We start from the raw sequence: 10,112 nt of genomic DNA on the forward strand, positions 1-10,112 counted from the left end.
GAAGAGAAGAAAAGGCTAGGACGGTGTCCGTCCCCAACCCTCCCTTTATATTTGTTTCGAGTTTGTTTGTGCCCCGCAGTCCGCCTCCAACCCAACGCAGTCCACACGCGACGCGCAGCCAGCCAAGGCCGCCCGCCCATCGCCCCCTCCCCCTCCCCCCTCCAACCCTAACCTGCGCGGCCGTAGATCCCATCCAATCATCGCGCCGCCGCCGCCGCCGCCCGACCCCAGCCTCCCCCGCCGCCCCCCGGGCCGCGATCGGCGTCCTCCCGCCGCCGCCGGAGGAGGAGGGGGAGGCTCGCCCGCGACGGGGGCCATGGAGGCCGGCGGCGCCGCCGCGGCGGAGGCCAAGCCGCTCACGCCCGAGGAGGAGGCGCTCCGGCGCAACACCGACTGCGTCTACTTCCTCGCCTCGCCCCTCACCTGCAAGAAGGTATGTGCCGCCCGCCGATTGCTCCCTCGTTCCTCCCTCCCTCCCCTTCCCTTCCTTCCAAGCTGGCCCGCTTCGTGCGGCGCGGCGGTCTTGATTCACGCGATTGGAGCTCGTAATTTCGTCCGGGAATCGAGTCGCGGGTAGGGCATCCCATCTGGGCTAAGCACCGGAGAGAAAGATTTCGTTACCCAAGATCGACCCTGTATCCACGATGTTCTTTGTCGATGTGCAGGGCGTGAATTGCCATCTTTCTTGGTTTCCGATGCTAGGGCTTGGTCACGCTGTGTTCCTGTTGCTCGACGGGAATCGGGACGGTATACTTATACCTATACCTAATCCTAATCCTAATTGAAGGTGAAGACAACCCATTTGAGGAGGCATCATTAGTTTGAATGCGCCCCCAGCAAATTGACTATTGCCTTGATTATACCCCGTTTAGCCGTGGGGACAAGGTGGCAACATGAATCACAACGTCTGTTTGCCCAAGATGTTGATTTTACCTGGTTCATGGGGAGGATTTCTTGATAGGAATTTCTTATTGCCCACAGGGTTATGCTTCCCCTGTCTGAAAATTTTGTTTGCTCCTGAAGACCTGAACATCTCCTTCTTTTGAAAAGAATATGTTATCCAATAACAGATGTCCAGATTACAACAACAATAGTTCTGATAATCTTTGTTTTTGTATGTATTTAGACGTCGGTAGTCTCTTTCTGAATATCATATTGGTACCTGCTTTTAGTCTTGTACCTTTGAAACATCCTGCAATTCAGACATGCCTAATTGACTAGTGTCTTACTCCAGAAAGTAACACTTCTTCTTCTGTTATGCCTTTTTTTTTGCTTCATTTAGTGCTTGTATATGCGTAGGATCTTAATGTATTATGTCCACATAGGTCTTCTCTATCTTTACTTTGGAACACCCTATGTGGTGTAAATGCAGTAATGGACTTATGTTCTCACCAGTTAATTATCCTTGGGGCGCTTAAGATTGACCTTGTTTCAAAATTTGTGTTTGATTCCCGCTTTGCTATTAGATTTTACCTGTTAAATTTCTGTGCTTCAGTTTCTATAGTTTATATATTGATAAGTCCATTTCTTTGTAGAACATTATTCAGATCATGCTACAGTATGATTACAGACCATGATTTCTTACCGCCAGAAGTTTGGTTATTAGTTACCAGTGAGAATCTTTTTCGCTGACCTTGCTTTGTTCTTTCTTTCAGGGGAACCAATGTGATTTTCGTCACAGTGAGGGTGCCCGGATGAACCCTAGAGATTGTTACTACTGGTTAAATGGCAATTGCTTGAATCCAAAATGTTCATTTCGCCATCCGGTAATACCCCTTTTTCCTTTATTTTCCCTGCTTATTCACCATAAGACCTTGTAATATCTGCAAGCAAGTGGCATCAACAATTATCATATTTATTCTGTTCATAGTAACTAACAAGGCATGATCGTAGAAACCACTGTAGTGCTCCTAGTCATGATCTTGCAGTTCGTTTTGACATTATAAGTTGAAATTGTTACCTTAATTCTAATTCTGATTTCTCTACTTATGGCCAGCCAATTGATGGTATGTTTGGTGCTCCAACTCCTGGAATACCTGCAGTTTCTTCACACTATGCTGCTTATAACTCGGGCAAGCAGATGGTCCCGTGTTATTACTTTCAGAAAGGGAACTGCATCAAAGGTGATAAATGCCCTTTTTCCCATGGACCGCAGCCCGCTGGCAATAATCCACCAGAACAGGTGGCGAAGGTTTCTTCCTTTCCTTTGGAGCAGCCTCAGACCCAAAAGAATGAGTTTTTGGGTGTTAAGGAGTTTGCGCAGACAAATCATCTAATTCAGCAAGGTGGCCCAATAATTGGCGACAGGTCCAAGTCAGTTAATAGGGTTGCAGCGAATTTCGCCAGGACAGCAGCAGCTGCAATACCAGCTGACCTAGCTTCCAGTGCAGTGAAATCTTTGCCCAAGTCAGGGAGGGTAAAAAACAGCATGCCAGCAGCAAATAAAAGTGTCGGAACCTCTTCAGGCGAGGATCATCCCGAGTGCTATCAGAACAATCTTCCTGTGGAAACTGATCCTATGCAAGATTGGAGTCAACCTTACCAAACACCTCCTCAGGATGACATGCCCGAGGACAGTAGAGATGCTGATGACTTATTGGGGGAGTCTTCGCCTGGTTTTGATGTTCTTGTGGCCAACGATGCAGATGCCGGTGCTTATATGCACGATCCTGACGATTTTGGAAGGGATATATATCCAGTAGAAGATTATGAATATGCTCCGGCTGATTTTGAAATCCAGCCTCATCATGAAAGAGAGCTATTTAACGGAATGGGTGAGCAAGGACCGATCGGACAAATGTATGATGGCTATGACAGGAAACGTTGTAGAACATCTTCTGAGAGGAACTTGGACAGACCTTCCTATTCAGAAAGGAGGTCTCGGCAGAGAGACACTGGCCCTGTTGAGATAGATGGGTCAGATTTACGTCACCGGCTCCGCAGGAGAAAAATAAATGGGTCTCCAGGCATCAGCCCGGAACGCAGTGGAGAGTCGCGTCGGAGGGATGACCGCTACAGGGAAAGGGCATATGATGGTCACCGTACACACAGAGATCGCCATCAGGGCCCTCGAGGGAGCACTCTAAGCTCCCGTCTGCAAGGCAGAATAAAGCTTCCTGGAAGATCACCTGATAGAGTAGATGCTCGCTCTGAGAGAGAGCGAGATAGAAGACAACTCCGGGACAGGCTGTCTCCAGTTATGCCTATGGATATTCAGGGAGGCAGGCATCGGGAGGCAGGGCATTATCAAGAGAGGATCCGGCAGAGATCAAGCGAGCGTGCTTCAAGTGCCAGGATCGCTGATGGCAAGCATTCAAGACGGAATGTAACAGATTCACTCAACTTCGCCAGCCGGAAAGACTTTGGTCCAGAGTCTAGGAAGGCGAATGGAAGTGTTCAATCTGAAGCATCTCTTGATTTTGAAGGCCCAACCCCTCTCAGTGTCATCTTACAGAGGAAACGACAGGCTGCAAGCGGCAATGGCAATGGCTCATCTGCCCACAATGTGAAAGAAGATAAATCTGCTGTGGTCTCTCACAGGCAGGCTCAATCTCCGGCTGAAGCCGAGGAGGAGGGGTACGACAACACTATCAGTTCAGAAGAATACAAGAGTAGATCAGGTGATGAAGAATATAAAGAGGAAGGCCAGGTCCCTGCATCTTCATCACACGGTGACAAAGCTGAGGCTGAAGATATGATTGAAGTGGAAAATCAAGAGGCTGATAACTATGAGCAGAGGCAGGGTGAGTCAGAGTATGAGGCGACTGAAGGCTACGAGTACAAATCCGAAGATGAGAATGCATATCAAGACGACGAGGAAGAGTTTGAGGACGACGATGATTTTGCCCGGAAAGTCGGGGTCGTCTTCTCTTGAGCTCTGGCTCTGCTTTTCTTGGCGCTTCTTCAGGCCGGGCCGAAATGCTTGATTTCCCCTCTAGTGATTGATCCTCTTGGATGAATTCTTGTGGCGTTCCATGTTTCCTGTTTCAAGTTGATAGCGCCAAAAAGGCCTGGTCTTTCCCGGGGCTTATGAGCGATAACTGATATTATATAAGTATAGGTCAGGCATTGAGCGAGGTAGATGATGATGATTCGATAAACGAGAAAGTAATCTTTACGTGTAAAAACAGCTGCTGCAGTTTGTTGAGCGTATCCTGGAACTCTGTATTGTATTAGTTTCATTACTAACAAACATGATGATGATACTCCATTGATATTTTTGTGCCTGAGATGGATAATATAACACCCCCCTCCAACTTGGAGGGCATCTTTTATTTTCTTGACAGAAGAAAAAAGCTTTGATTCTTTAGCTCCATTTGCCTGGATGCAAGTGTGCATATATTTGATTGCGAAATCGTTTTGTTTCATCAGTTGATCTGATCCATGTTTCAGCTTTATAAACTGGATCTGGATCTGGGTGGGGATCAGTGGTGCTGTTGGTTGTACTACTACTATTTTATCCATCCATGACTGTCTGTCTGCAGTTAGCAGTCAACTGAGTATGATTCCTGATCTTGTGCGATGCCAAATGATCCAATCGGGACACAAGTTGAGTATAATGTACTCCCTCCGTTCGGAATTACTTGTCTCGAAAATGGATGTATCTAGAACTAAAATATGTCTAGATACATCCATTTTCACGACAAGTAATTCCGAACAGAGGGAGTAAGAGTTTTGGCTATTTTTGCACTGGCCATGGGCAGACCAGCAACTTGGTAAGATATGACAGTACGTAAATAATTGCTATAATCCGACCTCGCTTGCCACGAGATTGTTAGTGTATTAGGCCAATCTCAAGAGCTCACATGCTGCTGCCCTGCAGATCTTGCTGATCATGTGCTCGCACGTTATGCATGTAGCAGTATAATATAGTACTGTACCTATTATCTTAGATAGTGTTAGATACATCTGTTCGAATGTCAAATAAACGGTTTGTAGATGAGATAGTTTCAGGATAGTGAAAATGTGCAGACGTTGGATAATGTATAGTCTCAGAGAGAGGAATACTAGTAATGTATTTCCTCTAAAAAGGAAAATTCATAAAAAAAAGCAAATTGTATTTTATTTTAGTTAAAAAACATTTTTTTTATGATGGAAAAAGAGGTTCTTCTGGATGGCTCTCTCGTGGCATATAGCGCCGGCCGCTCGCTCCGTCCCGAGTAGAGGAGAGGCTTCCAGAGTCCACTCCGTCCAGGCTTGTTGGTTGGCTTGGACCTTGGAGCTCGGCGAAATCCGGAGCGTCTCGCGTGCGCGTTGGGGAGTGTCAGCAGCCATGGCCGCCAGGAGGGTGCTCCTGCTCTGCGGGGACTACATGGAGGACTACGAGGTCGCCATCTTATCCTCCTTCCCCTCCTCCCCTTCCGTGCACCGATCAAATCGATTCCCCTTCTACTACTTCGTTTCCTGCGATTGGCGTGTACTGATTCCGGTTGATTTCTTTCCTGGGTCCATGGATGTACGGATCAGGCCATGGTCCCGTTCCAGGCGCTGCAGGCGTACGGGGTGTCCGTCCACGCCGCCTGCCCCGGCAAGAAGGCCGGCGACGCCTGCCCCACCGCCGTCCACAAGCCCGTCGGCCACCAGGTGCGTCCTTGGATCAGTTTCCCCCGTCTGCTGTTTCTGTCGAGTAGTTGGTACTGTATGTTCAAGTGGATAGGGTTTGGCCGGGCTGTGGTAGTGAGAAGGGCATGACAGATTTAGCACGGCCAGTTAGTTTGAGAGATGCATTCTTATGCGACACGAATTCCTTTGTAAAGTGCACACGAGCTGACTAATCTCTAAGAAGAAATTCTCTAAGTCAGTCTGTGTTCTGTAAGAGGGAAACCCCTGTGGTAACTGTCTGTAAGACGCCAGCATCGTTTGAACAGATGAAATGGTGTAACAGACGCCAGCATCTATTTTCTCAGTGTTGGTCCTGTGTAAATAGTTGATCTTAGGGGTCTCTATATTGCATATACACGGAACCTTTAATTTGTCTCAAATGCTCAGTTGTAAAACCAGCCATGCTGGCGGTTCCTTTTATCAGTGTGATGATATGCTAACTGTTTCTGATATAATTCTGCTCTAAAAGCCCTACACTAATTTTGTCTTGTGGATACGCCGCGCAGACAAATGCTGACTCAAAAGGTCATAACTTTACCCTAATTTTCTCTAGACGGTATTGCTCCTGTATAAATACTTGGTCTCAACTAAAACTACGTCTAGATACATCCATTTCTGCGTTAAGTAATTCGGGATGGAGGGAGTAATGTATTTCTTCCTACACTTCCACTTCTCTTGTATATACTTGAGTCTTGAATAAGCACTGAATGTTTAAATGTTGGTGTGCACGCATTTATATAATAATGAATAACTAAACAGGTGATTTCACACATCACCTTCCGTACTCACAATTAAAATTTAGCACTTTCTACTCATCAGTACACCTTGATCTTAGTGGTCCCTGTATTGTACTATCATACTAATTCTTCCTACAGTTCTACTTCTCTTACATACACTTGAGTCTTAAATATGCACTGAATCAGTGTTAGTGCGTACATGTCTGACATAAAAGGATACGCAATGAAGAAATACACAGATGATTTTGCACTTCACCTACTGTGGTTACAACTAAAATGTAGTACTGTTTACTCATCAGTACATCTTGAACAATGCCAGCGGTTGAATATTTGTAACTGTTTATCTGTTTCTGTTCTTCTTTTCCCACATTGTTGTGCTATTAGCCCTATTTTCGCCAAAAGGTATTGCTCCTGTGTAAATACTTGGTCATAGGGCGGGGTCCCTGTGTTGTCACATAAATTTTTTCTGCAGTTCTGCTAACATACTCTTGAATTGGCAAGGAATATTTAATCTGTGTGGAATGCTCAATTGTATGAAACCAGCCATGTTGGTGGTTCTTTTATGAGAGTGATGGTACCTCAAATCTTTCTGACATAGTACTGCCCTAAAAGTCTGCACTAATTTTATCTTCTGTATATACGATGCAGACATATGCAGAGTCGAAAGGTCACAACTTTGCACTTAATGCTTCATTCGATGAGGTTGATGCTGCTGGGTATGATGGATTGGTGATTCCTGGAGGCCGTGCACCAGAGTACCTTGCGATGGATGAAAAAGTGCTCGACTTAGTTAGGAAGTTCTCTGACGCTAAGAAGCCCATTGCATCAGTTTGCCATGGCCAGCTGATTCTGGCAGCAGCAGGAGTAGTCAGGGACCGTACATGCACCGCGTATCCTGCTGTTAAGCCAGTTTTGGTTGCTGCTGGGGCTAAGTGGGTAGAAGCTGATACTATGAAGAAATGTGTCGTCGATGGTAATCTCGTCACTGCGGCGGCTTACGACGGTCACCCTGAATTCATCAGCCTGTTTGTGAAAGCACTTGGGGGCTCCGTCGCAGGCTCAGACAAAAAAATATTGTTCCTCTGCGGGGTAATGCCTCACAACTCATGTTTTGCTTTGCAGATATTGTTTCTCATTTTTCATAAGTGATGGCCACTGTGCTGAACCTGTTTGTTTTACTGATATTCTGAACAGGACTACATGGAGGATTACGAGGTCATGGTCCCGTTCCAGGCCCTTCAAGCCCTTGGCTGCCATGTCGATGCGGTATGCCCCGACAAGGGCCCCGGTGACAAGTGCCCAACCGCCATCCATGACTTTGAAGGGGACCAGACTTACAGCGAGAAGCCTGGTCACGATTTCCCTTTGAACGCGTCGTTTGACGGCGTGGACGCTTCAAGCTACGACGCGCTTGTGATCCCAGGTGGGCGTGCCCCCGAGTACCTTGCGCTGAATGAGAAGGTGCTCAGCTTGGCCAAGGGGTTCATGGATAAAGGGAAGCCGGTCGCGTCGATCTGCCACGGCCAGCAGATCCTGGCTGCTGCTGGGGTTCTTCAGGTACGTGATAACTGATATCTGTTAACTGGCTGCTGCTGCTCTGCATCAATTCTACTTCTACCCTTCCTGGTTATAGCCCGCTCTGTTGTGACCCAACTGTCTGTCTGTCGCGACACCCGCCATAAATCATCAGCATATGTGAAATGTTGTTCTAGGAGGAACTGTATCTTTATTCTTCATCGAATCGGTCGGTCGAAGCACGAAATTGAATTAACCCTTGCTGCTTTGTGCACGCTGATGATATGCAGGGCCGGAAGTGCACGGCGTACCCGGCGGTGAAGCTGAACGTGGTGCTGGGCGGGGGGACGTGGCTGGAGCCGGAGCCGATCCACCGGTGCTTCACGGACGGCAACCTGGTGACGGGCGCGGCGTGGCCGGCGCACCCGGAGTTCGTCGCGCAGCTCATGGCCCTGCTCGGCATCAAGGTATCCTTCGCGTGAGCGCTCGCTCACAAGCTCTGTCTGTCTGGGCTCTTTACATCACAATGGTATACTAGTACTACAACACAGATACTCGTAGATGATGTCCTTGAGTTTGAGATGAGACTGTCAGTGTGTACCTGTACCTGTAGCAACGTCTCGTGGCGTTGTTCCAATCAATAATGAAGTTAGAAGAGGACCTGTGTCTGTGTGGCAGTGCCAGCCCAAGTTAACAACCCACACAGACACAGCCACTTGAGATGGAAAAGGGATTTTTTTTTTCCCGAGCCGGCTGGTTGATTGAGCTCGGACCTGCGTCGTTTCCTCCCTTCTTTTTCTGACGATGATTACAAAAGGCACCCTCTGCTAACTCTGAAACCGGACGGAAGCCAATTCAACACACGCCTGTGCCACAAGCACCCTATACGAACCTTCTGCCACCATGAATACAAATTCTTCAGCACACGGAAAATTCCCTAGCTAAAGCATCTACAGCCGGCGCTACAGTCACAGTCCTCAAACCCACACCCCTACTTCTATACCACACAAATGACCATGCAACACGTAAATACATCCACGTACTAGTTTACTAGATAATACTGTAAGAGCATCTACAGCCGGAAATCCAGGCCCTACAACATCCGCAGACGCGTCCGCGGACTGTGACCGGGCACTTCTCAAATCGCATCGTCCACATTCATGTCTTTCATATCTGAACCCCTATATCCATACTATAGCATGCAATGTCGATCAAACTACGTAGATCAACTCCGAACATAGAAATTGCACAGTAGTTCACCAAAAGATCCACCAAAGTTCACACAAACGACGGACAACTATATACTACATCTAAAACTTGAAATTAAAATCAACTTCACCACTTTCGGGCCGGCCCTTTCCCCTTCTGGTCACCGGCGTAGCTGTACCCGTCGTCGGCTGGTGGAGGATCGTCCGATTCGTCGGAGGAGGAGCCGTCGTCGTCAGAGGAGGAGGAGTCGACGATGATGAGGCCCTTGAGGCGTTGGATGGCCCGGTCCCACTGGCGTTTGAGCTTGGCCAGCCGAGTCGCCTCCTTTGCCTTCTCCAATGCCTCCCGCTCGGACTGCTCGATGGCAAGCCGAAGAGCTTTCGCCGTCGTAAGCGATCGGCGGTAGACCCACGCGAGGAGCCGCTCGTCCTCGTCGGGCTCCACCGGTAACCCACGCCGACGGCGGACAGAGCTCTCCACAACCTTCCTCTCACTTGCCTACTGCCTCTCGCGGCGGGCGGCGGGGCGGGCACAAGCACCCACCGCTGCCCACGAGGGGGAGCAGCAGCCGGCGGGGCGAGGGGACGATATAGGGGAGGCGTTGATTGCGCTGGCCGCCTGTTGGAGCTGCCCATGGACCGGGAGGAGCCAGCGCTGGCGTCCGAGATGCCCCGACGGGGAAGCTGCGGCTGCAGCGAGGCTGCAGATCCGGAGCTGCCTCCGGTGTCCACGTTGGATCGCTCCAAGGCGATGCTGATGGCAAGCTGATACTCCGGACCGACCTCGTCGTCGAAGCGGCGGCCGAAGCTCAACATTGCGCCAGATTCGATCGGAATCGGTGAGGGGAGAGGAGAGGACGGAGCGAGAGAGAAGAGTGAGTGAGCTAGGGTTTCAGACCGGGGCGTACGAGGTAGGTTTGAGAGGTCCGGCTGTAAATGCTCTAAAACTTTAAATAATACTCCCTCCATCTCATATTACTTGTCGCAAAAACGAATCTATCTAGACGTATTTTCACTGCGAGAAACATCCATTTTCGACGACAATTAATAT

At 48.6% G+C, this 10,112-nt stretch overlaps 2 protein-coding genes across 3 annotated transcripts; both read left to right on the plus strand.

Annotated features, from left to right (window-relative positions):
- The first annotated feature begins 244 nt into the window (after positions 1-244).
- LOC119366303 (zinc finger CCCH domain-containing protein 32-like) lies at positions 245-4,216 on the plus strand. Its single transcript, XM_037632010.1, has 3 exons — positions 245-433; positions 1,656-1,766; positions 1,997-4,216. Exons 1-3 carry the CDS (start codon positions 317-319, stop codon positions 3,872-3,874), a joined length of 2,106 nt encoding a protein of 701 aa, XP_037487907.1. The 5' UTR covers positions 245-316; the 3' UTR covers positions 3,875-4,216.
- Positions 4,217-5,143: 927 nt separating this feature from the next.
- On the plus strand, positions 5,144-8,595 carry LOC119366304 (protein DJ-1 homolog D-like). 2 transcript variants are annotated; one of them, XM_037632012.1, is made up of 5 exons: positions 5,144-5,326; positions 5,467-5,583; positions 6,987-7,427; positions 7,545-7,895; positions 8,144-8,595. In XM_037632012.1, the coding sequence occupies exons 1-5, from the start codon at positions 5,273-5,275 to the stop codon at positions 8,333-8,335; spliced, it is 1,155 nt and encodes a 384-aa protein (XP_037487909.1). In that variant the 5' UTR covers positions 5,144-5,272; the 3' UTR covers positions 8,336-8,595. The 2 variants fall into 2 exon arrangements, with proteins under 2 accessions (XP_037487909.1, XP_037487908.1); XM_037632011.1 differs by having other exon boundaries at positions 5,145-5,326; positions 7,533-7,895.
- The last annotated feature ends 1,517 nt before the right edge of the window (positions 8,596-10,112 follow it).

Source organism: Triticum dicoccoides, chromosome 2B (genome assembly GCF_002162155.2).
Source record: "Triticum dicoccoides isolate Atlit2015 ecotype Zavitan chromosome 2B, WEW_v2.0, whole genome shotgun sequence".
NCBI lineage: Eukaryota > Viridiplantae > Streptophyta > Magnoliopsida > Poales > Poaceae > Triticum > Triticum dicoccoides.

What these genes read in the sequence shown, in the direction of transcription:
- LOC119366304 (XM_037632011.1), top strand. Translation starts at nt 5,273, where the DNA reads ATGGCCGCCAGGAGGGTGCTCCTGCTCTGCGGGGACTACATGGAGGAC. An exon ending in ACAAGCCCGTCGGCCACCAG is followed by an intron (nt 5,584 to 6,986) that starts GTGCGTCCTTGG and finishes TATACGATGCAG; the next exon opens with ACATATGCAGAGTCGAAAGG. An exon ending in AAATATTGTTCCTCTGCGGG is followed by an intron (nt 7,428 to 7,532) that starts GTAATGCCTCAC and finishes TATTCTGAACAG; the next exon opens with GACTACATGGAGGATTACGA.
- LOC119366303 (XM_037632010.1), top strand. Translation starts at nt 317, where the DNA reads ATGGAGGCCGGCGGCGCCGCCGCGGCGGAGGCCAAGCCGCTCACGCCC. An exon ending in CGCCCCTCACCTGCAAGAAG is followed by an intron (nt 434 to 1,655) that starts GTATGTGCCGCC and finishes TCTTTCTTTCAG; the next exon opens with GGGAACCAATGTGATTTTCG. An exon ending in AATGTTCATTTCGCCATCCG is followed by an intron (nt 1,767 to 1,996) that starts GTAATACCCCTT and finishes ACTTATGGCCAG; the next exon opens with CCAATTGATGGTATGTTTGG.